The sequence below is a fragment of the Corapipo altera genome, unplaced genomic scaffold, assembly GCF_003945725.1.
Source record: "Corapipo altera isolate COAL_440 unplaced genomic scaffold, ASM394572v1 301, whole genome shotgun sequence".
Taxonomy (NCBI): Eukaryota; Metazoa; Chordata; class Aves; order Passeriformes; family Pipridae; genus Corapipo; species Corapipo altera.
The window spans coordinates 4,405,219-4,430,415 of NW_020884926.1; the positions used below are offsets into that span (position 1 = coordinate 4,405,219).

A 25,197-nucleotide genomic window follows, 5' to 3' on the forward strand; every position below is an offset into this window, starting at 1 on the left:
CCCGGAGCATCCCTTAGGCACATTGGGATGGCAGGGGGGCAGAGCCCCGAGCATCCCCTGCACATGAGGATGGCGTGGGGGGCAGAGCCCGGCCCTTCACGGAGCTCCTGTCCCTCATCCCCGGCCCCTCTGCCGCAGGGACTGAGACCGGCTGGACTCGGCGTCGCTGAAGGAGCTGCGGGACGGAGGGGAGGGGACGGAGTCCGGCCAAAGAGGGGGAGAAGGCAGGGAAACTGCTGCCGTTTTGTCTTCAAGAGGGCCTTGAGCTGGCCATGCATGACTGGTGAAAACGTAACTCATCCTGATAGTAAGTAGAGGATGGGGAGGAGTGATCACTGTGGGGCTGTTTATTGGAAGGGAGAGGGAGAGGCATCTTTTTTTTTAATTTCTGATATATGGGTAGTTTTCATTTGTATAAAGTGGAACAACTTCGTTGTGGAAAAAAGAAGATTGTTTTTAAAATGTGTATTTATCTAGGTCATGTTAGGATGCTTAGTTGGGTCATGGAATCATGATCACAGAATGGTTTGGATTGGAAGGGACCTTAAAGATTATCCAGTTCTACCTCCCTGCCATGGGCAGGGACACCTTCCACTAGCCCAGGTTGCTCCAAGCTCCATCCAACCTGGCCTTGGACACTCCCAGGTATGGGGAGTGTCCACAGCTCCTCTGGGCAACCTGTGCCAGGGCCTCCCCACCCTCACAAGGAAGAATTTCCTCCCAATATCCCATCTAACCCTGCCCTCTGGCAGTGTGAAGCCATTCCCCCTTATTCTGTCACTACACACCCTTGCATAGCTCTTGGTGACACTGTTCTTTCCTGGATTTTTCCCTGCAGCGCAATGTCCCTGTTGTTCACTCGTTCCAACTCAATAGTTGCAGTGAAGAAGGATAAAAGACACATGGCTGAGGTAAATGCTTCTCCACTTAAACATTTTGTCACTGCAAAGAAGAAAATCAATGGTATCTTTGAACAGTTGGCTGCTTACATCAATGAGAGCTCCTCGTTCCTGGAAGGTAAGCTCAGTTCTGGAACTACGAGTGTGTGACAGTGCTTTGCCCACAAACAGTTCTCCAAAACAGACACACCAAACCTCCTCATTCAGTTAAATAGCACTGCTAGACCTGTGCTTATTTATACATGTGTGTCTGTTTATGTATTCATGTTTATAAGAAAAACAGAAAATTATTTTGTTGAATTTGTTCAAGTGTTCAGTGTCGTATTTTGAAGATGAGAATTCCATGCATGTTAGGAAACTGAACTAGTTAGGGAGCTATGTGTGATTTTTATGTTGTTTGGGAGATTTTTAATTAATTACACAACCCCTTTAGGGGTTTTTTTGTCTATAATCCTTTCAGTGTTCTTGGCTGGACACATCACTGTTAGTGACATGTAACATATGCCAGTAATTGGCTTTAACAGCTTAAGGCACAGACAGATTTTTTTCTTTAAGGGTGCTGGAGTGTTTGCAGTGTGGGCTGTTCTGTTTAAGGCAGTCCCAAGGACAGGGATGGTTTTTAGATACACAAAAGGGACCAGCTGATAAAAGCTGTTGCAGAATTGCCTCAGGGTGTCATTGCCTGTGTCGAGATCACCCACGAGGGCTGTGGGACACATAAATGTTCAGTTCTGTGTGTTGCCATCACAGGGAGGGGTGGCATCCAGAACTGACCCAGATGGCTCCTGGAATTCAGAGACATGATCTGTTTTGATTTTAGAAACACACAAGAATGGAGAGCTTGATCCTGTCACCACAGAAGAGCAGGTACTGGAAGTCAAAGGGTACCTGTCAAAAGTCAGTGGTATTAGTGAAGTGTTGGCAAGACGACATATGAAAGTTGCTTTTTTTGGGAGGTGAGTCACGTGGGTGTGTGTTGCTTACACTCCCCACTCAGTGAAGCATTTGAGGATTGCAGCCAGTAAAGAATATTTATAGAAACACTGGTGCTTTAGCTTCTGCTTGTAACGTGCATGTCCCTTGCACCAGTGCTTTGTAAATTGGAAAGAAATATTGTATCATGTAATTCTTCAATTTGAAGAACTCTTCCAATAAGAGACTAGCAAAGTCTTTTTGCAGGTTGCCTCTGGCACCTGAGTTGTTAATGGCTCTGGTACAGCTTGGCTTTGGAGAACTTGCTTTCTGTAAAATCTGGCTCTCGGAACCCTGCTGCAACATTCTTAATCTGGCTGCAGGACAAGCAATGGGAAGAGCACTGTGATAAATGCCATGCTGTGGGACAAAGTCCTTCCTTCAGGAATTGGGCACACCACTAATTGCTTCCTGCGTGTAGAAGGGACAGATGGACATGATGCTTTCCTGCTGACTGAAGGCTCAGAGGAAAAGAAGAGTGTTAAGGTACAATTTCCTTAAGCATAAAGGCTCTTCAGACATGGCAGAAAAGGGAAGGAACAAGAAAATTAAAGTGCTGTGAACAAATTTCACAGTTAAGGGTTTTAATCATTAAAGGAATAGAGATGAAGAATGAGTCTTTTTAGATGTAGAAAAGGAGAAATGAAGCAAGTCACAGGATGGAACTTGTTCATTTTGTGAAAAAGATGATATGTTGTATTTGTCAGTGACAGCAGGGAGCAGTGACTCAGGAAGTTCTGAGCTCTGTGTGACTGACAGAATCACAGACTTCCTGATAATTCCTCAGTAGCTTTTCCTGACAGAAAAATCTCTCATAAACTCTCATTAGTGGTTGTCTTTTGACTGGGACACTCAAAAAGGTTTTATATGGAAAACCTCCCTGGGAGAAGGTAATTTGGTGTTGGGTTTTATCTTAAATTGTCAGTGCACAGCTCTGAAGGGGAAAGAATTGTGTTAGTGGGTCTTGGCACACAGGAAATGTTATTTCCATCTTTTCATAGACAGTAAACCAGCTGGCTCATGCCCTTCATCAGGATGAACATCTGAATGCTGGCAGCCTGGTCAGTGTAATGTGGCCCAATTCCAAATGTTCTCTCTTAAAGGACGACCTGGTGCTGATGGACAGGTGAGAAATAGTTTTCTTTCCTTTCCTGCTTATCACAGACTAATTACGGAAATGTTTTCAAATATCTATTTAACAAACACCAAAGGGATTGACCTTGTTCTAACCTGTGACAGTGACCAAAGTCCTTTGCTGCAGTTGGCAGTCAGATTTTCTTGTCAGTACTTCCTTTGAATCTGTACTCTTGTCACCTCAGGACAGTGTAGCTCAGACATGGGAAATTAATGCCCTGAAAAGCTGAAACACATCTCTTACTAACTTTTTGTAATTCTGTTTTTGCTGTTTCCACAGCACAGTAATGTCTCATTTCTCTTTGTTGCTAGCCCTGGCATTGATGTAACCACAGAGCTGGACAGCTGGATTGACAAATTCTGTCTCGATGCTGACGTGTTTGTCCTGGTGGCAAATTCTGAATCAACGTTGATGCAAACTGTATGTGCAAGTCCAATTTGGGGAATTTGGCTAAGGGTTAAAAATACTTGACATATTAATCTGAAGAGGTTTTTTGTTTCATTTTCCTTAGGAGAAGCAGTTCTTTCACAAGGTGAATGAACGCCTGTCTCGGCCCAATATATTTATTTTAAATAACCGCTGGGATGCATCTGCCTCTGAACCAGAATACATGGAAGAGGTTTGTGATGTGTTTAAACTTCTTCTCTTTTCATGGATATTGTGGAGTCTTTTGACTCTGGTCTTTGCAGGTACAATCAGTGTTGTCTGTGATTGTTTTCCAGTTTGGATTTTTATCCCCTTAGTGTGGAGACTAAGGGGAGCACAGACTAATGATCAGGACATGACTCTTGAAACTTCTGAGCACGACTCTCACAGGGGCCTTTTGAAGTTAAATCACTTAGACAACCTCTGGAAAATTCCATAAAACAGAAAAGGTTTTTTTCCTTGCTCTTTTATGTTGGCAGCTTAGACCAGCAGAGGGCATGTGGGTGCTTGGCCTAACCGTTAGGGGGTGGATGAAGGAGATGTAACTGGCTGTGTTGTTTGTCCTGTTGGGCCCTCAGGTGCGCCGGCAGCACATGGAGCGCTGTACCAGCTTCCTGGTGGATGAGCTGGGGGTGGTGGATCGAGCCCAGGCAGGGGATCGCATTTTCTTTGTGTCTGCAAAGGAAGTGCTGAATGCCAGGATTCAGAAGGCTCAAGGGATGCCAGAGGGAGGTAAGGAAAGCCACCAGAAATTTTGCGTTAACTTGTTCCAAAGAATGAGTAAAAGTAGGGCCAAATTAATAATAGAGCAATCGAAGAGGTGACTTAGCAGCACTTCTGCATTGGCTTCAGTGTAAAGCAGGAGCATTTCTTGATGTCCAACACCTGACTGCTTTTGCAAAACTGAAGTGTTTGTTCTGTGCTTTCCTTCTCTCAGGTGGAGCATTGGCAGATGGATTTCAAGTAAGAATGCTTGAGTTTCAGAACTTCGAGAGAAGGTTTGAGGTGAGCATTATGTTGTGCTGGTTAGATCTAAAAGACTGGGGACTGGTGGGGACACACTTTGGAAACAGACCATATGGGAAGGAGAAGTTGTGTTAGTGTGCTGCTGATCTTGGGCTGCCTTTTGTCTGCAGGAATGTATCTCTCAGTCAGCAGTAAAAACAAAATTCGAGCAGCACACGGTGAGAGCGAAGCAGATTGCAGAGGATGTTCGGCTCATCATGGACTCTGTGCATGTTGCTGCCCAGGAACAACGGTGAGGAGAGCTGAGGCTTGGTGCTCCCATAACTAAAGTATTCTGGGAGTCATTTAAGGGAACCATGAGCATTTGAAATGCAAAGCAGAACGTAGCTGTTTGGGAGTGGGAAGGACATGTACTGGTGAACTGGGAAAGTGTTGGGAAGAGGACCTTTTATCCTGTGCAGTATAATGTATTGCAGATACTGGACATGTTTTGTTATTGGGTGGGAGAATCTGTCTTAGTGCTGAAATTCAAATATATTTATAGGTCAAAAATGCATTTCTCTGACACTTTGATGGACAGGGCTGTTTTTTCACCAGAGTTTACTGTCTGGAAATGCGAGAGGAACGACAGGATCGTTTAGGTTTTATTGACAAACAGCTGGAGCTCCTGACTCAAGACTACAAGAGGAAAATCAAACAGATCACAGAAGAAGTGGAGAGGCAGGTAAGGAGGAGTGGCTGTGGAAAACTAGATTGTCTGAAACAGCATGGTGGGGAGAATACACAGTGCTGACAATGCTTTGAAGTACTAAAAATGTGGGAGTAACAGATGGGAAGAGAAGAAATGCTTTCAGAAGCTCTGTTTTCTGCCCTGTGCTGTCTCTCTAGGTGTCAAACGCCATGGCAGAAGAAATCAGACGGCTCTCAGTGCTGGTAGATGAATACCAGGCAGACTTCCATCCATCTCAAGTAGTTCTTAAAGTGTACAAGACTGTAAGTGATGTTTGCTTCTTACCAGTTGCTTAAGCAACTTTTTAGCTCTGAGTCAGTAATTATGCCAGCTCATTGGGATGGTTAACATCCTTCCAACTAGGATATGAGCTAAGGCTTTAGTTTTTTAATAATCTCAGTGATAAATTGATACACATATGATGTATCACATTATACAGATCGAACAGAACTTTTCCTAGACTAAAGAGTGCACATGAGATTTTTCTGACTTGCCTTTTCCTCTTCACTGAAAAAGGGAGGGAAGAATGAAATTAATATTAGAACAGTGGGCAGACAGAACATGTGCTCCTGTTCTGGGAGGGTTTTCTTAACTAGCAAGCTCTAGCACCTGCAGCCTGCATCTTACCTATGTTTATTCTAATCTTAATAACCCTTTCTTTGTCAGGAGCTGCATAAGCACATCGAGGAAGGCCTGGGCCGTAACATGTCAGAGCGTTGCTCCAATGCAATCACAGCTTCCCTGCAGACAATGCAGCAAGAAATGATAGGTCAGTTCCACTGGCAATATTCCCCTTTCTCTTTCCTTGAATTGCCATGGAAAATAAGTGGGTAGGGAGTTCTGGGTTCCTGTTAATCTGATGGCTGATGTTGGCTGGTATCATCTTAGTTTCCATCTTGATTAATACTGTTGTGTAGAGGACTAGTTCTGGGCCTGAACTGGTGCAGTGATTTGCTATTGAATATGTACAGTCAGCATAATCCTCATGGCAGAGAGGAATCTTGGCTTTGGAAACTTGATTCTCAGGTCAAATCCTAATGAAACAGGAATGACTTGTAACTAGGTGCCTGTCTCAATATGGGATTTCATGGGAGTATGGTGCCTAAAGACTTATAACTGCTTTCAGATTCTGTTTTCTCAAGGTATTGCTAATCTGTAAGCTTCACCAGCTACCTGTAAGGATTTTGGAGGGTCCATGGAAAGATTTCCTTCTGAGTTGATCTGAAGAACCAAGAATTGTATAGGAATTCAACACTAGCAACATGCTTGGCTTATGAAATTTAACATACTAAGGAAACTAGCTGTGGAGGATGGAACAAGCCATAACCACCCTGATTGCAGAATACAAGTCCAGTTAATTCTTGTGAATTCAACAGCCCTTTTTTTCCATGTTTTTCTTTTCTGTCTGTGCAGATGGTTTGAAACCCCTCCTCCCAGTCTCCCTGCGGGGCCAGATCGACATGTTAATTCCCCGACAGTGCTTCATGCTCAGCTATGATCTGAACTGTGACAAGCTTTGTGCTGACTTCCAAGAGGACATAGAATTCCATTTCTCTCTTGGATGGACGATGCTGGTGAACAGGTTTTTGGGACCAAAGAATGGTCGTCGGGCCTTGATGGGCTATAATGACCAGGTAAGATCCCCTGTTGTGTATTGGGGTAGATGTGACTTTTGTTATTTCAGTGGCTGCTGAGGTTGTTTGGGGGGGGTTGGGTGGAGAAGAACAGTGGCTTGCCTTCTCTTATCTGTCCTTTGGTTTTGTGTTGTCCCTGCTTTTCCAATTAGGTTCAACGCCCTTTAACACCAGCAAATCCCAGCCTGCCTCCTTTGCCTCAGGGCTCTATGACCCAGGAAGAGCTCATGGTGTCCATGGTGACTGGCCTGGCCTCCTTAACTTCCCGGACTTCCATGGGGATCATCGTGGTTGGTGGTGTGGTACGTGGGCAGCATTTATATAACTGAAGTTGGAGCACTGTCTTGAACAGCACTTGCACTGCTGAATCCTGTAGATAATTGCTATTCACAGATAGGGAAATACTTTCTCCTTTGCTCTTCCGTTGGAGTATAGATATTGAGCTGATTTTGCAATGCTCTGTGCACCACTGTTAGGAGTCAGCATCAAGCTGAGATGATGATTGTGTAATTTGTTTTTCCTTGTGCTTTTTTAGGTCTGGAAGGCCGTGGGTTGGAGGCTGATTGCTCTCTCTTTTGGCCTTTATGGGCTCCTTTATGTCTATGAGCGCCTCACCTGGACCACAAAAGCAAAGGAGAGAGCTTTCAAGAGGCAGTTTGTGGAGTATGCTGGGGAGAAACTGCAGCTCATTGTCAGCTACACAGGCTCCAATTGCAGCCACCAAGTCCAACAGTGAGTTGCCTATATTCAGATAAAACCTTAAGTTATTTGGGGTTTTTTTATGCTGTTCCTTGTTAAAACAAGTCTTCATTCTGAATTCCACATTTAAAAATGTGTCACGACATGTGTTTTAAAATAATACTATTTTTTTTAAACCTGTAGTGGTTGGCTGCTGTTAAGCATTGAGCTTAATGTATTTCTGTGCCTCAAATCAAGCTGCCCTGACATATTCTTGTGCAGAGGTGGTAGGATGAAGATCTAAGCCATGATACCATCAGCACTACACATCAAAGGGATTTAGTCCTAGACTTTGCTGCTTGATCTTACTTTCTGTCACACCCAACTCTTCTTGTTTCACAGGGAGCTTGCTGGAACGTTTGCTCATTTGTGTCAGCAAGTGGATGTCACACGGGAGAACCTTGAGCAGGAAATTTCTGCCATGAATAAAAAAATCGAAGTTCTGGATTCACTGCAGAGCAAAGCAAAACTGCTCAGGTGAGATTTGATTATTCCATATGACTGTTTTTCCTGTGATTGCCCCAGGATGTTCAGATGAGCTGTAGGTTTGAGTTCACTCTGTCTTTGTCATAGTGTTTGATGTGCAGACCTTTCCCTACCAACTCATGTTCTCTTTCTCTTGGTACTTTCCCATGGACAGTCATTTAAAGCTTCTGTCTCACAAAATATCTTTTCCTTCCTCTTTTCTATTTGTTTGGAATTACAGTTCCTTTCCATTTATCAAAACATACAGTCCTCCACTCCTCAAACTCCTTCAGCTGTTACAAAATCATGCAAATAAGTCTCACCCTCACCTTTGTACACAATTGTGTGCTGATTTCTTTACGCTGCAGAGGCTGTCAGGAGGACTTTTTCAAACATTCCTTACTTACACAGTAAGATTGATGTGAAGTTGTGTCCAAGATCTCAGTTTGAACCTCAAAGCCTAGGCACTGTTAGCAGGCAAGCACTCCTGACCTGAGGAATGGCAACAGCATTTTGGAGTGGATCTCTGGCACTCCATGCCTTGCTGGGTACTCATTTTAGTGGCACTTCTTTCTGACTGGCTTAAGAGCTGTTTCCTTCACCTGACAAAGACTTTCTGTCCTTGCAGGAACAAAGCAGGTTGGCTGGACAGCGAACTCAACATGTTCACACATCAGTACCTGCAGCAAAGCAGATAGTGTGGGAAGGACAGAAAAAAAAGTTTCCCTTCAGTGCTCTCTTAATTACTGCAGAGAACATGGTGGGTGATGGAATTCCCTAAAGGGAATGAGCAAGAGCCTATTGCTATGTTTCCAGTTGCTGTGTGAACAATAGGATTCTGCTTCCCCGTTCTGTGTCCCACCTCTAAACACTAGCTGTTAATAACTCTTCTTTTTCCTTCCTGTGAGACCAGGCTACTTCAGGAGGAATGTGTGCTTCATACATTTACAGGGGGCTTTTACTGCACTTCATTTTGCTTTAAACAAATTTAAAGCAAACAAGAAAAATGTTTATCAGGTTAAAAAGTTACTCTGACACCTCTTTATGGAGTCATTTGTTTTACTGCATAAAGACAGAGCTTTTGAGTTCCAAGCCCCAGGTGGGGGTGTGAGTGACAAGCAGCTGTTTGTCTAAACACAGGTCCCATGCACACAGATGTGGTGGTGGTTTCACAATGCATTTATAGCCCACACAGGCCTGTCTCCTGGGTTAACATTCTGTTATTCTAGAACCTGACACAGAATCCCAGTGTCCCTTCATAGACAGGTTTATTGCTGTCAGTATGCTTAAACCTCTGAACAAAACCCAGTCCTCTTCCAGAGAAAGAGGGATTAAGATTTTGCTTTGGTAAGCTTAGTGGCTTTGGAGTTAGTTTCTTCCTCTTAAGAGCTCTTTAATAACAGTCTGGCCCATTTCCTGTCACGGACAAGTAGTTTGCAAAGACAGAACTAGTTCCTGTGAAGGAGGTAGTGCCAATAATTTGGCAGCTTGTTGAGGAAGAAAACTAGGAAGGAAAAGCCAGCTGACAGAATGTAATGATCTGCCTTACGAGCTAAGTCAATGAATGTGGGTTTTCTTTGGAAATGCACAGCTGTGTTTCTGGAAGCAGGCCTTTGGAATTCCATTACCACTCTCTGGCCACAAGAACAGCATGTGGATTACACGCTGTAAGAGATTTTGCTTCGTGCAGAGTTCCCACAGGATGTCTCAGTCCGGGCAGCGATAGGATTTGATGATGTTTCTCTTCTGTTAAAAGTATGAGAACAAGCTGGCAGGTACAGCTCCTCGGGGGTGGGGGGAGTTGTGCCCCTTGTAGTTCATGCCAGGGCAAGAATGGGTTAATGCAACTTTTTTTTTTTTTTTCCCCAAGACATTCTTTATTTGCAAAGAGATGAAATTAATTTTTGAGTTTTGCCTTGAAGCAGTTATGAATTTGGAATATAAGATTTGGGAATCGTAAGGATTTGAGTCTCTTCCTGTTGAAATTGATAGAGAAGAAATTCTCACTGATTTTAGGAGTAGTAGGATATGTTTCCTCTGCTGTTTGGAAAGTTTCTTTTCCTCTTTGTGGGTCAGTATTTTGCCATGTGTTGGGTATAACCTTTCTGTTGCCCACAAAATGCCTGAGGAATCCAGAATCAGATCCTGTAGTTCTAGGGTTAGTGACAACCTAAATCTGTTCAGCATCACACACATAGAATATGGACTGCATTTAGAACTACTGAGCAGTGGGGTGTTCTTATTGACAATGAGACTTTTCCCTTGAAAATGGCCTTAGGATTTCTCATTCCTGCTCAGGTGTGCCTGTGACAAGTCCCCTGTTTCTTGTGTCATGGAAGTTCCAGAAAGAAGCTGCCTGATACTTGAGGGAGTAAAAATAGTGAAATGTCAGTAAGTACATCTTAGGTAAGGCTGTTCTGAGATTTGCAGTAAGACTTGAAGTATCTTGATTGTGTTGGAGCTGGTGGTGAGACTCTCACGTGTCCAGAATGCAGAAAGAAAACAAACCTCTCCCTTCCAGTAGACAGCCTCGACTCCAGCTCACACTGAAAAGCTGTTTTTATCAGAAGGCTTCATTGGCCTTGGCTGAGTTCCTCAGGTAGCCACCAGGACATAAATATAGCTTGGATCAGATCTGAAAACGAGCAAGAAAGAAATCTGAGTCCTTGCCCCTGGAAGTCTGTGCTCTGGGCATGTGGTGAAGTACACTGGAGTAAGTGGATCATCCCTTACTCTGCTGGAGGTATTATTTGAATTGATTTGGATCTCTGGTCTCTCAAGCTATCACATACACAGTTATAAGCTCTGTACTCTTCTGTTGAGTTAAAGCATTAAGCACATCCCTCATAACCAGGAAATTGTCAGTGCCAGGTCGAGGCAGAGGGTGATGTACTATTGCTCAGCAGCTCGTGACTACTCGAAATGCTGACCTTGCTTTTGAAGATCTGTCAGCATCTCTTCAGCAGGCCTTGAGGGGAAATCTGATAAATGAGCTTATCTTTAAGCCATTGTCTTATCTGTAAAGGGAGAAGAGATTGATGGGTTCTTGGAACCTGGAGTCTTGGTGCTGTGTGTGCCTCTGATGCTGCTCAGCTTTGGGTGGTGTGTTCTCACTGCAGAGCTGACACAACCTGCAGAATGGGGGGGAAAGAACCACTTGGAGTTTTTCAGAAGCAAAACTGCTAACAGGGGAGAGAAGAATTTTTAATATGTGTGTAACCCTTGTCCCTAGAAGCCTGAATGATAGAGAATCAAATTTTTAACAGACAGGCCTATGAGCTGGATTCCTCTGAAACACATTACAGCTGCACTTCTTTAATTCAGAGTGGTGGAGGAATGAACACTATCAGGAGGAGGCTGTTCTCTTCTGATTTTAATAAAGAAGGCTAAACTAATCTGTAAAACAGGTAATTCCAAAAACAGTCTCCCCCAAAACTCCCATTAAAGAAGGTCAGCTAAATGCACTTTTATCTTATTGCTGCTACTTTTCCTGTTGCGTTACGTTGATGGAGCTCTTCAAAATACTCTTACCAGCGAGTTTATTCTCTGCTGTATTTAAGGTGATAAATTTGCATGAATTAGTCCTGTAACAGTGCTGTAAACAATGGAAACCAAAATAAAAATGAATTGGAAAAAACAGTTCTCCTGATGTGTCCTGAGTGTTGTGACACAAAGTCTTCCAGTGTAAGTACATCTATTTCAGGTGTGTTCCATGTGGTACTGAGGTGCATGTTTGCCACCAGTGACCACCTTCTGTGCCCTTGCTTTGAAAGTTAACAAGGAGACTGATTGTAAGGTTAGAAAACCCTTCTTGAAGAATTATGGGGAGGAGATTAGAGCTTATCTTCCTTAAGGAAGGTTTCCTGCCTAGAAGAGGCATCTTTCCCCAGAGACAGTTTTAGATGTTTTCTCCTCTTGCATTCCAGAGAAAGATTCCCTGGCATGAGAAAAAGATAAGTCCTCCACACATGACAAAGGTCCCCCACGGGGGGAGGGAGGGGGGGCAGAAATTGTAAAAGCCCTGAGAAGGGTGTTTGAAGTGCCATTAGGATTAATGTTCTCCTAACTCCAGTGTTCTTGACTTTGGAAATAAATTTTCCTACAATCCTTCCACTGCCTTTCACAGAATCACAGAATCAACGTGGCTGGAAAACACCTCTGAGATCATCAAGCCCAGCCTTTGACCCAACACCACTTTGCCTACTAGACCATGGCACTGATGCCACATCCAGTCTCTCCTGGGACGGTGACTCCCCCACCTCCCTGGGCAGCCCATTCCAGTGTCTGATCACTCTCCCTGTAAAGAATTTCTTCCTGATGTCCAACCTAAACCTCCCCTGGCGCAGCTTAAGGCCGTGCCCTTTTGTCCTGCTGCTGGTGGCCTGGGAGAAGAGCCCGATGCCCGCCTGGCTCCTCCTTCCCGCCAGGGAGTTGTAGAGAGCAATGAGGTCTCCCCTGAGCCCTCGGCGGCAGCTGCCTGTCATCCTCACACCGACGATACTGAAAGTTTTAGTCGCACTAAAACTGTCGGTATTGAATCAACGATTTCTTGAGGATACCGGAGGAAGCAACAGCCAGCGAATGTACCGGTCAGTGCCCTTGGTTCTCACGCGTGACGAGGGGCGGCCTCCCCTGCGGGCCCGGGCGGGCGGTGCCGGCCCCGCGCATGCCGGGAGAGCCCGGGGCGGGCCCGGAGCGGGGAATCCCGGCGGCTGCAGCGGGACGGGCACGGCGGGGGAGCCCCCGGAGCGGCGGGGACGGCGCAGGTGGGACGGGGAGACCGGGGGCACCGGCTCGGGACCGGCTCGGGACCGGCTCGGGACCGGCTCGGGACGGGCGAGTCCCCGCGCTGCGAGGGAGGGGCCGGCGGAGAAGGGAGGGTTCGCCGCCCTCCGCCGGCTGCCAGCCCGGCCTCTGGAAGAGGGAGGGGAATTTTGCAATGCCCGGGGCTCCCTCCCCTCCCTCGTGGGCGCGGTGGAGCCGAACCAGCGGCCCTGCCCCGGAACAGCCCGCGGGCCCCGACAACTCCCGCGCAGGAGGCTCGTTCTCGGTTCCCGAGACAACCGGCCCTGATCTTTAACTGCGGGAGGCGAAGCTCCTCCTCGCAGAGGATTCGGGCTGGAGCAGGTTTTTCATAAACTTGAGCTTCTTGTAGGTTGTGCCAAGAGTGGACCTCATCTGGTAAAACCCTTCCAGAAAGTCCCTTGACCGATGTTGTTTTCGGAGTGTTTGCTCTCTGGTGAGCAGTGGTGAGAGGGTGCTCATCAGAGCTGTCGGCTTTGTCCTGTGGAGGCTGCGAGAACCACTGGTTCTTGTCAAGTTTTCTCAAATTTAGTGCCTCAAGAGTGATATTTCTATTTTCTGTCCCGTACCGCACCTCTCACTTATTTCCCATAGCAAGAAGATATGTTGTAGTTTGTTAGTGCTGCTCTCCACTCCTCCTAATGCTCTTGTACCACATTTGATTCTCCGTGTCCGGTTGCCAAGGGAGCAAACACAAAAACAAATCAGACGAGCTTTAGAGAACAGTTTAGGGATCTTTCAGAACGAAATGTCCTAGAAAACCACGTAGTTTTATTGAGAACATAATTTATCAGTCTGTTCAAAAGATATGTGAGAGTTTGGGTTTAGGGTTTGCTTCTGCTTTATTTAAAAATCCACTTTTTGCAAATTTAGAGGAGCTTGTGATGTTGTGAAGACATTGAACAGTGTGACAGCTTTCCAGTCAAACTAGACTCTATTTGTTTATCTATTAACTCCTTTTCACCCCCTTGTGGGACTTAAGGTAATTAATTTATGGGATTGGAATTGCCCAAGACCTTGTCCTGAGTCGTAATTGAGCCTTTTGGAGCCTTCCTGCCTGGGGGATATGGAGGATAGTTTTGACTCAGTATTTCTTTTGGATGTAGCAAATGCATTCATGTTGATTAGTCATATCTTGGACTTATGAACATCCTGGGTGTATCAAAATACAAATTAAAATGTTCAAAAGAACATTAAAGCAGAATTGCATAAGAATATCCTAATTAACAGCCTCTGAACCAAATGTGTCTTATTTAGCTTTTTGATGTGACTTTTTCATGTGTGCTGTTTTCTCTGTCAGAGCTTCTTGTCTCTGTTCAGTCAGCTCCCAGTTTCTGAGTGCAAAATACTTGATGGTCCATCCGAGGGGAGAGAAGTTTGAGGTGGTGCTGGTTCTTAGCATAAGGAGTTTGGCTGATTTCTCAGGAGAAGGGATCAACACTCCAACATTTCAACAGCTGTAAGTGGGTTTTAGGAAAAATCCCCTGAAGGTGGTTTCTCCCGTGTCTGCTTCTTCACTTAATTCTTCCGTTTGTGTGGTTCCCCCTTCCTCTGGCTTTACAGGAAAAGGGTTGTCTAGGATGGACTTAGAGCTGCTGAAGAGGCTGCGTCAGGCCAACCAGGACCTTCTACAAAGGCTCACAACAAAGCAGGAGGAGATCAGGAGAAGAGTTCCCAGCAAGCCACTCCTTCCAGCATCTGTTCTTCACCACAGAGCTGCTGAGGGATCTGTCCCCTGGCCCAGGAGAGGGGTATGTGTGGTGTCTGTGCTAGAAATTCTGGGAAGCATATGGGCCTTGTGGGACAGCAGCTCTGCCTGTGGTGTGGGAAAGGAGTCATATGGACATGGAGGAGCTGGTAGAAACTGGAATGTGGAATATGGAGTCTGCTAGAAAAGTAGCTGCCCTTTGGTTATTGTTTATCCTGTGGTCTCAATCTGTTCTCCTTGCAAATAATTCAGTTCCTGCCCAAGACATGCAGGTTTCTTCATCTAAAATAGGAATGAACATTGTGGAACGAAATCCTTTTGTTTCTTCTAAACACAAGGGCTGAAAGTTTCGTGGTTCCTCAGATTGGGAAAAGCTGCATTTAGCTGGAAGTGGATGTCTTTCTTCTCCAAATAAAAAGGTCTCATAAATCAACATTAGGATTTTTCTTTTTATCCCTCAGGAATTTAAAGGGGTGAGCAGACTAGGACAAGAGGTTAATTTTTCTCTTAGTGAGTGAAATGTCCTAATGAAAGGTATTTGTAATGTGACTGATGCCATGTGTTGTGAGGGTCTCTGTCCTTCCAGAAGGAGAATCAGGTGGATGCTGACCCTGGAGTGGTGGTGTCTGTGGAACCCAGAGCACGCAGAGCCAGAGCAGCCCTCAGTTCACCTCTGAAACACAGCAGCGGGGACAGAGAGCTACAGCAACAACAAGCAAAGGCACAGGAAGCAGCAGGTTTGGATTCCAGCTATCCTGGGAAAGAGAAGAGTGTTATTCCAGTGTCTGCAATCATTCCATGTGGCAGAGAAGCCTCCAGAGTGGATGGGGATGGCCATGCTCGAGGAAGTTCAGAGAAGGAATCCTTCCTCCTGGGACTTGGAGAGAACAGAAAACAGTCTGCTCTGCTCTGTGGTTTCCATGAGAAGAATCATCCAGGCCCATCACTGAGCAGAGTGCAAAATGAAGAGCCCAGTGAGCAGCACGTGGTCAGCAGAGAGCCCACGATGCCTAAATCAGTCCTGGTGACATCCCAGGCCAAAGAGTTGAAGGTAAATGTCAAACCAGTGCTTTGCTTATTTTCCTGAGTCAACAGAAGGGTGGGGAAGAAGGGCCAGGAGAACATGACTTGCCCTGTTCCCACTGTGTACATGGGAAGTTGGGGCTGGAACTGTTCCTGGGCGTAGCAGCCAGGGGTATTGGCAGTTTGTTCAGGCCCTGCTTTCCTCAGCCAGTGAACTGAAGACCAGAAAACTGTCACACTTGACTGTGAGACTCCCTGTGTTTGCATGTGATCCATGTGCTGAGGGAGAACAGCCAGGGGCAGTGCTGCTGTTCCAGAGTTTGTTCCCCGGGGTGTGAAGGGCAGGCTCTGCCCCTGATCATCCTCCAGGGCAGCACAGGTTGCCTAATCTTTGAGGGTGTGCATTGAGGGGCCTCAGCATTTTGTTTAAAGCTCTGAAAAATCCTGCCTTATGCCTTGGCAAGTCCCCTTTTTCTGTTTTATTTATTGAGAAGGCAAAGGGCTGTTGAGCTAGTCACTGGTGGAGGCACAGATAAATCCAGCCTCAAACTAAGTCACAGCTGTCCCATTTGAGCAGTTGCCAGTTGTTTCCTCAGCTGTACCTTTGACTGTCCTGCTGAATGACTAAGAAGTCTTTATGAATTGTTTTCTTCCCAGAAGAAAGCTCATCATGTGACTTTTCAGCCTGAGCCTGAAGAAGATGCCACACCAGTGGGCAGCTGGTCTGCCCGTCCTTTCCTGGGCTATGACTGGATTGCAGGTGAATCCTAACCCTGAAGCAAAGCTCTCAGCAGGATGGGGTGGTATGAAGGGTTAAAACACACTTTATGACCCCTTTAAGTTGAGGTTTGGTGGGACTGCTGTCCTTGAGTCCGTGCAGAAAGTCTCAGCAGAGGGGCTGCAGCTCTGTCACAGGCTGTTTCCTGTCCAGACATGACCTGTGCTTCCCTGGAATGGTGAAGTGGCAGTGGTATGGGAATCCAGGCAGCACATGGCAAAGCCTTGTGGGATCAGGGAGGATACCAAATAACTGGAATGAAATAAGGAAGCCAAACCACACAGTTAATCTGTGGTTTGACATCATGGCCTGCTCTTCTCATTACCATCATTTTGTTCTGACTGTTTTTTGTGAGGCTGGCTTTGGTGCTTTCCAAAATTTGATAAACCCTTGAACTTTCCTCTCTCCTTGGCCTTCTCAGGGCTCCTTGATACAAAGTCTTCAGTAACAGAAAAATCTGAGCAGTACTTTGCTGAGCTGCAGCAGTTCCGACAGGCCAACAGAGAAGCTTGTATTGATGAGCAGGACCTGGAGTAAGTGGGGATGGGGAAGGGCTGGAGCAGCAATGCAGTAATGAGAGCCATGGTCTGATTGGAGTGGGACATTGTAAGGGTGTCTTTGAGGGCCTTTATTTACCTCCCAAGCATAAATGTGTGCTTGGAAAAGGCAGGGCTGCTCAGAGGACCCTCCCCTCTGTCACCAGCTGATCTCTCTGTGTGTTTCTTTAGGCCCAAGGCTCTGGATTGCACAGTTCCTGAACAAGAACCAGATTTGATAGCCAGTTCCCATAAGTGTAAGATCACATTTCTTCCTACTCCAATTTCTGTGAAAAAACAACTGTGCAGTCTTTGTCATCCTGAGAAAGCAGCACATCAGGCAAGACAAGGAAGAATGTTATTTTCAGCTACAGCTCTTCAACCAGATTCAACTTCCTACTCCAAAGGCACTTGAGTCTTCTCTCAGTCACTGTCATGTTAATCTGTCAGGGTTTCTTGTAGTTGGCTAATGTTCTGTTTTTAGGTTGAGGTTGAAGTTTTGGTTTTGCTTTTTAGGAACTTACTTGGGAACAGGAAATGTAAAAGATATTTGAGGAAAGGCAGCTCTTCTTATAGAATGCAGGTGTGGCACTGTGGTAGAACACAGCTTTGTTGGCTGGTTTGAGGAACCTTCTGACAAACAAGGAATGTGAAGTTTGGTGGTTGGTTGTTCTGTGCAGGTTTTTACTGTTACCGGTTAAACCGGCGCCTGTTCCCTGTCCCTGTGGATCCAGAATCTGCCTGCCCTGTGTGTAAGATCCCACGTGCCCACCAGCCCCCAGGGACACTGGAAGAGCCAGCCCATGTCAGGTAAATAGGAGTTACTGCCTTGTAACATGCAGAACTCAAGGAAACAATAGGGAAGAAAAAGCTGATCAGGTGAAGGAGAAAACAGCATCACAACAGCTCTGTAGAAGGTTGCTGTTCTCAAGGCAGAGATACATCTTGCTTAAAAATTCCTCACTGATCTTTTCCATGAGCACAAACAGTTTTGAAGTCAATGAGAAATGCCTGTTTAATCCAAATTTGGTTCAGAATCTGAACATGGACGTGAAATGTCTAATGCCCTGATCCAAAACTGTTTTGCTTGGTTCACTTTGGGATTAGACCCTTGGATTCTGAGTGGGGAAGGCAGATTTCTTCTACCTTATCAGAGGTGCAGGCACTTACTTCCCTTGTGTGGTTGCAGGGTCAGCATTCCCAGGAATACCCTTTTGCCTGCCCACAAGTACAAAGCCCATCGCAGGAGGAGCTTTGAGCCAGCAGATGATCTGGCCTTACCCTCGGTGAGTTGCTGTTCTTGCTGGTGGCACAGCCCAGGCTGGGCACTGCTTTAAGAGGGAAAGAAAATCTGTGACTCATTACCCTGGCAGGGTTTCCACTACAATTTCTGACCTGTGTCACTGAGACAGAAAACCCACTGGTGTGTTCTGAGTTAGTGCCTTTGTGGAAGTGGCACAGAGTGTGGGACATATTTCCAGTGCTTTACACTGCATCAAGGAAAGTACACGTGGAGCTGTGTCCTTCTGGGGCAGATCTGACTGACTCAACATGGTGATCCACACCTAAGAGTGCCTGTGTTTCCTTCCACAGGTGTCAGGGAGTCTGGAAGGAGAGCATCCATGAAGCATACACAGTGTAATCAGTAGTGGCAAGGGGTGGATTTCAAACTGTTACTGTAGAGCTGGTCCTGTATTCCAGCCAGTAACCAGTGCTAGGCAGTATTGCTAATCTGACCCTGGCCTAAAGATTTCCAGGGAAGAGGTGGGAGGAAACTTAGTTTTGAGGTTTAGGGAACTGGATGAGTCAGTTGAGACAGGTTCAGAGAGGTCGGGTGCTTGAGTTCACAAAGCAGGAGATCAGCTTAGAAGTAACCAACCAGTGAAAGGTGGAAGGGGAGAGGGACAGTTTTGCTTCATTAGAGATTTCATCATTTTCCTGTTAGTCATATAAGACTCCTCAAAAATTAATTAATTATTTTAACAATTGCTAAAGCTTCCCTGTGCAGAAATTATTATTTAGAACTATGTTTAGGCCACAATAGATACAAAAGGGTAGAGCATTTCCATCTCTCTTCACAGCACTGCCTGGCTGGCTGGGAAAACATCATCCCTCCAAGCAACCCCAGGCTCAGCACTTTGGATCTGAGAGCTTCCCTGGAAGAGAAGCCTTCTCCCCATCCTCACCTGGTAAGCACCAGAGTCCCTGGAGAAGCTGGGAGTTGCACAGATGGAAATTGCTGTCCCACCTCTAAAGGGTTTGATGATTATCAAGGGCTGAGCAAACGAAAATTTATCTCCACTGGGAAACATTTTCCTTCTTCTCAACCAGTGTGCACAGGGCCAAAAAAAGGGACAAAAAACAAGGGGCAAAAAGCCTGTTCAGCTCACCAGAGTTCATCAAAGAGAAGTCACTGTGGCACTCTTTGATTAAAGCCCTCTTCATTTGGCTTCCAGGACTCGCTGCCCAGAGTGTCAAGAGGAACTGAGGAGCCCCTGCCCCCCTTGGCACGTCCCAGGTCCAGCAGTGCCTCCCCTCGGAGGAAGCAGAGCAGGCGGGGACGCCGGAGAGCAGCTCCCGGGTCAGACCAGGCTGGTTTAACCTCAACACTGTGAACCACAGACCTGACTGCCCAGGGGAAGGGGTGGGCACAGCACGTGGGAACAACTCACAGACGAAGCCATTTGGATAAAAAAATTAGCCTTGGAACAGGTTCTGCCCGGTTTCCACGGTCGTGCGGTGACCGGTGCGCGCATGTGGGAGTTTGTGCAGTCCAGTGTGTGGGTTCACTTCTCTGTTTTGCCTCTTGCAGCTGAGAGCTGTCCCACCTGGGGCTGGCTGAAGGGATGTGCCCAGGATGAGTAGGGGCAGCCATGGCAGTCCTGCCACCTCAACTGAGTCACCACCACTGTAACTCAACTCTTGAGTGCCAGGGGAGGACCTGGTTGAGTGGAGTGACACAAATATGGTGATTTCCAAATGTTTGAAACGTGACACTTAAGTTTCTAGTGCCTTAAACTTGAGTTCCTGAATAATTTAGTTAAAATTAAAAAAATCCTATTTATTTTCAGTGCAATGTGTGTAGCTACAGAGTAACTATGAGTGTGAAAAAACATGTTAAAATGAGATTTTATTCATTAACAAGCCAGATAATGTTAAAGCCTTAAAGTGTTTGCAAATTGTGCTTGCCTCTGCTTTTTCGAGTTCATTGGGAGATAAACCAAAAAACATTTTGGAGTTTTTAAATTGTACCAAAACAAAATACATTACATAGTATGATTGGTTTAAACTTTATGGGCTGATCTTACTTTCCTTGCCTAAAACCAATAAAAATGATGTTTTATTTTGCCTTGAATTTTCTGAAACAGAAATTCCTTCCTCAAATGTATTTCTGGGACTGACTTGAGAGAATGGTTTTGCAGAGAGAAATGGTTTATGCAGCTTCTTGGCATTCACTGTTATTTTTATATCAAATACATTATTCATTGAATCAAATGTATGAATAGACTTTTTTAAGCAAAGACAGGAATGTTGCAAGATGATGAAATTTTAATGTAAGACTTGGAATGGAAAATGAAAAGCAGGACTGACTAGTTTAGCTTTGGGCTGTGCATCTGCAGGGTGAAATGAATGGAATTGGCAATGTGATTTCCATTATTGGAAATACTAATTTTAAAAGAAATGTAATCAAGTGGCTATAAAACACTAGCTGCCAAATTTTAAACTGAATAGGGCAAATTCAACATTTTTACTACATTGCCTAACCCAAAACACTAAACATTAACCTTAATTAACCTTTTGTTAATTTATCCTGAAATAAATTACAGCAGGTCTGCTCCACTCTGTCACAGAGAAGGAGCTGCTGTAGATTCAGTAACTGATGTGAATCTGTCTGGTGGATGCAGGTTGGAACCAGGTGAATTCAAAATGTCTCTTGATAGCTGGGAATACATCCAGCCTCTTACACTTGTGAAAGCTTTGGAAGTGAGATTGTGGCTCTTTCTCCCCTAGAAGCAGGTGAAAGGAGTCGGTGACGCTGCCCCTGCTCACCCAGGTTTGTCTCAGAGGGTTGGTTCTGGCCTCTGTGATCCTGCCCTTTTTTGCAAGCTGGAACAGACTGAAAATGCTCCTGTTTGTGGAACCTTTTTCTTAATTCCTGTCCCCCCACATCCCTCCGTTGCACAGCCTCTGGGGCAGTGATGACTCCCAGGCCTGCACAAGCTGCCTTTCAGCCCCGTGCTGTGAGGAGCAGTCTGTGGAGACAGGAATGTTTTATGGTGTAATAACAAGGTTTTGCACAGTGGCTTTGTCCTGTAGTGTGTGACACAATCCCAGATAATGCACCTTTCCATGCAGGAGGGTGACTGACATGTCACCTGGGGGTGCATTGTGGAGGAACTCATCTATTTACTGCTTGGAAAACTGCATTTCCTCCAGTGTTAAAGCAGCTTCAGCACTTGGACAGTGATGGAGCCAGTGCTGGGATCAGCACTTCCAGGGAGAACAGAGGGGGGGGGGGGGGTGTTGGGGTTGTTTGGATTGTGGGTCAGGAAAATGGGAACGTTTTGAGATTGGGGGTGTCTGGAAAGGAGACGAAGCAGAGTTGAGATGGGTGAGACCTTTGCTGATCTGGGGCTCAAAATGTGTAAAGGAGAAGTTCCCAGTAACGTCCCAGTATATCCAGGGCTGTCCTAAGGCACAAACTAATACAGATACCAGACTTTGTTGTGCAGGCACAGGGCTCTGGCACAGTTTGTGCTCTGTTCCTGGAGGTAGGCTTGGCCTGGGTTTATATTTTTTCCCATTCCTGGCACTTGGGAATGTGCTGCTTTAACCTGGGCAGCTGTGTGTCCTGTTGAAGGCTGACTCAGTGTGTGTGTGCTCGTTTGTGTCAGCTCTCTTCTGCCTGATGCTTTGATGGTAAAGCCAGTGTTTTAGTTCCCCTTTCTGACTGTACTGCACATCTATAACACTGATTCATGGTGTGGGAAATCCAACTTTGCTTAATTAGGCAAATGAGACACAATAAATGATGCATTAGTGATTGGTTTGAACAGAGATGTGTAGTTAAAACCCAGCTCCCATCTGCTTCTCAGAACCAACGTTAGACTCTCATTGGTGTTTGTGTTTGCTGTCTCTGACTATTTTAAGATAATTTTGGTGATATCTCAGAATCAGGTGTTTCTTGCTGTCAGTACATTGTAAGAATTAATATCAGGAGTGTTGAATGAGTGTAGTGCTGATTTCTGGCTTCTGTTTTGTTATCAGCAGGGCAGGCAGGGACTGTCTCCAGAACCCTCAGGTGAAACATCCGCGTGTGGCACGAACTCACTTTCTGAATCATTTGCAGACTTTGATTTTGGGGCCTTTCATCTCTTTGGAACTTTTGTTTTCAAAGCCCAGAAGAATTTATTTTCAGTGTGTGTCGAGTCTGAAAACACAGCAGAAGTTCTGCCCCTTCTCTTTGGAGTTAAAAGTCTCCATTTCACCAGTTTCCTGGGTAGTAGCAGACCAAACATAAGGACTTGGCTTTCTCCTTCAAGCTGGTGTATTCCATTGGTTCTGCAGAGCAAACATTGCTGCTGGGAAGAGGAAAATAACACCCTAAATTGTCAGGGTTGAGATGCTCAGCTGTAGTCATTAAAAAAAAAAGTTTCACACTCTTTGAAACAAAATGCATCCTGAAAATCTTCCCATTGGTTTCTTTCACAAAAATTATTTGATATTTCCCAGCTTTCTTTTGTTTGTGTCAGCAGAGGAAATCTCATCTTGCTTCTGTTATTAGGGAAGCTTTAAACTCAGCTTTTAGATGAGGAGAACCAGAGTATCAAGAAAGGATTTGAGTTACCCAAAACATCTGTGACAGTACTGGGGACTAATGAGTCCCACTTCTGTGTTTTAACCCCTTGCCAGTCTTCCTCAAACGTTTTTTATTTTCAAATTTGGATTTAAATGTAGAGAATTGAAACTGTTGGTGCTTTCCCAATTCCCTCAATCAAGAGCTTTGCCTGTGGAGAATGACCATGTGGAACTATCCCACCCCTCCAGGAGCTGTAGTCAGAATTACTGAAAGTACAGACATGATGTGATCTCTCATCTAAGGTCATTTCTCTCTCTCTCCCAGCCTGTGGGCACAGTAATTCTGTGATATGGTTTTGGTTTCCTTCATGGAAGCCAAGCCTTTCTTGAGAGAACTGAGTTCTCTGTCAGCTCTTCTCATTTTTCAGTCTGACTCAAAATGTACTTTAGTTTTGAAGCTACTACAGGCCAGAAGAAGTAATTTTATACACATTTATTTTGTTACATTAGTTATTTTATCACTTTATGTAAGACAGTAGTATTAGTTAACAAAGTTAACAGTTATAAGAACTTTGTTATCCACATAAAATTTATATACATGACATCTGCAAAAGAAATCTAACTGAAAATTAAGCCATGTTATCTGTATTATTAACATGATAAGCTTTTTTTTTCCTGATGGTAACTCTTGTTTTAAGGCATTGCTACATTTCAACAAGTGGACAACAAGAACTTCACACCACCTTCCTTGCTGAGGACAGTGGACAAACATACCAATGTAAATTGCTGAATCAATACAGCTCTGCAGGTCAGGTTCTCAAGAGCATCTGGAATGTATTTAACACAGTGCAGAGTGGCTGAAGTGCCAAAGTTAAATGGATTGACAAAGACTTAACACCAAGAAGATGAGAACTGTATGTGCCAGCAAACAAATATCAGTACCAGAGTGGCAGAGTAGAGGGACACAATTTGGCCAATCTGTGGCATACTTGGCATAACTGAGATTTTATTCCTTTTAAGGAGTGTAATTTCAGTGCTGGGTCACTGCAGCCAGTTCAAACCCTGATGGCTCCCTCACCTCATGAAGTGTCTCAGTGAGATCACATTGCACCAGTGCTGCCCTCCCTCCTGCCTGTCCTTTTTGGGCCATGGAGAGATTTCCAGAGAAGTTCAGTCTGTTGGCCTCCCTTGCAATGCCCAAAATCACTGGGCTCCTGGGTGTTGTCACCACAGTGTCACTTTGGAGGATGCCCAGGGACAGAACTCCCCCATAATGCACAACGAGATCAAGAAAGTAATTCTTGGGTTTCTTCCTTTCTTCGTTTTTTTTTTTTTTTTTTTTTTTTCCTTCTTTTAACCATGAGATTCTCTGTGGTTTTTATTGCAGGAAATGCCTTCATTTCTCTTCTCTTGTTTAATTTATACCCCCAAAGTGCACGGCATTTTTCCCAACAAGCACTGCCTTTGGTGCTCCTGGTGCTCCTGAAGCCCATGGAGTTTCAGGCTCTGGTCTTGTTCCCCCTGGCTAAGGAGCAAGAATTTGGTGATGTTTTTTCTCAGCTTACTGCAATGCTCCAAATAGCAACACTGACAGACACTGAAATACAGATTTTAGACAAGGTGTTTTAATACATGTCCTTTCGAACTTCATGGTCTCTTTTATCTGTTGGACAAGGATTTAGAGATGACACTTCTCCCTGTGTGTTTTTCCTCTGATACAGCTGGACCCATATTAACTGAACATACATATTTAAACCCAGGAGAAACCATGCTAAAAGTACAACATGAGACTAAAATCAGCCACTTCAAAATTAGAAAGTGGCGTGAGTACTTTTGCTTGAGCACATGTGTTCCAGTGCTGCTTCTGGAGTATCCCATGGCTGCTTCCTTTGCTGGGCTCTCCCTGTTCAGTGAATAGGCAGTGCTGAAGGGATGCTTTGGGCACGTGGTGGAGACTTTCCCTCGTGGCTTTGTTGGGTCTCAGCATCCTCTTGCTCTAGGAATCAAGTGACATTTGAACAACTGCTGACAGGACCTTCTCTGATCCCTCTCAGCTCCAAGCAGCTCACACTGATCAGATACCCTATGCAGAAAACACCTAAGCTTGGCATGGACTAAATAAGTTAAAATACAAACTACCAAGGAACCTTATCTTGGGGCATTGCTACCTTTTAACACCCAAAGCAAAAAGGGATTCAGATATTAACAGATGCGTGCAATCAAATTACCATTATATATAATAATATCATGCTCATGAGGGGCTTCCCCTTTTCTCTGATAGATGTTGTCCCCTGATGGAAGACCAGAGAAATAGGGGTTGTTTGTTTGCTTCTGTTTGTTCTGCACTTCTTTTGTTTTCACATGAACACAGAGGACTATCTTCTAGGAAACGCAGCCGACGTGTGGAGAGCAGCAGCGTGGGCTTGTTATAAACTGGAGGTGCTTCTTCCAGTTACTAATAGAGCTTCCTTTGGAAAGCCCCTTTTGTTGTATTTCAAATCAAAACACGCAAAGTCTGACATTAATGCATTCAGCTGGAAGTGCAGGCTGGGATGTTCCCGTGAAACAACCTCTTCATTGCTGTT

General features: G+C 45.1%; 2 protein-coding genes across 8 annotated transcripts in view; both read left to right on the forward strand.

Annotated features, from left to right (window-relative positions):
• MFN2 (mitofusin 2) overlaps positions 1-11,603 on the forward strand; it is a 12,114-nt gene extending 511 nt beyond the window's left edge. Inside the window, exons 2-19 of the mRNA XM_027658312.1 lie at positions 139-307; positions 839-1,017; positions 1,720-1,855; positions 2,195-2,357; positions 2,873-2,997; positions 3,318-3,426; positions 3,518-3,625; positions 4,011-4,164; positions 4,370-4,437; positions 4,569-4,690; positions 4,996-5,122; positions 5,287-5,391; positions 5,795-5,897; positions 6,542-6,762; positions 6,915-7,064; positions 7,298-7,494; positions 7,843-7,977; positions 8,594-11,603. Of these exons, the coding sequence (XP_027514113.1) occupies positions 843-1,017; positions 1,720-1,855; positions 2,195-2,357; positions 2,873-2,997; positions 3,318-3,426; positions 3,518-3,625; positions 4,011-4,164; positions 4,370-4,437; positions 4,569-4,690; positions 4,996-5,122; positions 5,287-5,391; positions 5,795-5,897; positions 6,542-6,762; positions 6,915-7,064; positions 7,298-7,494; positions 7,843-7,977; positions 8,594-8,663 (2,268 nt within the window). The 5' untranslated portion in view covers positions 139-307; positions 839-842 and the 3' untranslated portion in view covers positions 8,664-11,603. The remainder of the gene's footprint in view (positions 1-138; positions 308-838; positions 1,018-1,719; positions 1,856-2,194; positions 2,358-2,872; positions 2,998-3,317; positions 3,427-3,517; positions 3,626-4,010; positions 4,165-4,369; positions 4,438-4,568; positions 4,691-4,995; positions 5,123-5,286; positions 5,392-5,794; positions 5,898-6,541; positions 6,763-6,914; positions 7,065-7,297; positions 7,495-7,842; positions 7,978-8,593) is intronic.
• A 907-nt stretch (positions 11,604-12,510) lies between these two features.
• MIIP (migration and invasion inhibitory protein) lies at positions 12,511-20,168 on the forward strand. 7 transcript variants are annotated; one of them, XM_027658293.1, is made up of 11 exons: positions 12,511-12,554; positions 14,089-14,227; positions 14,332-14,519; positions 15,063-15,527; positions 16,157-16,259; positions 16,699-16,810; positions 17,006-17,070; positions 17,494-17,623; positions 18,003-18,099; positions 18,895-19,002; positions 19,270-20,168. In XM_027658293.1, exons 3-11 carry the CDS (start codon positions 14,349-14,351, stop codon positions 19,426-19,428), a joined length of 1,410 nt encoding a protein of 469 aa, XP_027514094.1. In that variant the 5' UTR covers positions 12,511-12,554; positions 14,089-14,227; positions 14,332-14,348; the 3' UTR covers positions 19,429-20,168. The 7 variants fall into 7 exon arrangements, with proteins under 7 accessions (XP_027514094.1, XP_027514091.1, XP_027514093.1 ...); XM_027658290.1 differs by lacking the exon at positions 12,511-12,554 and adding an exon at positions 12,698-12,731; XM_027658292.1 differs by lacking the exon at positions 12,511-12,554 and adding an exon at positions 12,715-12,731 and having other exon boundaries at positions 14,069-14,227.
• The last annotated feature ends 5,029 nt before the right edge of the window (positions 20,169-25,197 follow it).

What these genes read in the sequence shown, in the direction of transcription:
- MIIP (XM_027658293.1), top strand. Translation starts at nt 14,349, where the DNA reads ATGGACTTAGAGCTGCTGAAGAGGCTGCGTCAGGCCAACCAGGACCTT. An exon ending in ATTGATGAGCAGGACCTGGA is followed by an intron (nt 16,811 to 17,005) that starts GTAAGTGGGGAT and finishes GTGTTTCTTTAG; the next exon opens with GCCCAAGGCTCTGGATTGCA. An exon ending in GATAGCCAGTTCCCATAAGT is followed by an intron (nt 17,071 to 17,493) that starts GTAAGATCACAT and finishes TGTTCTGTGCAG; the next exon opens with GTTTTTACTGTTACCGGTTA.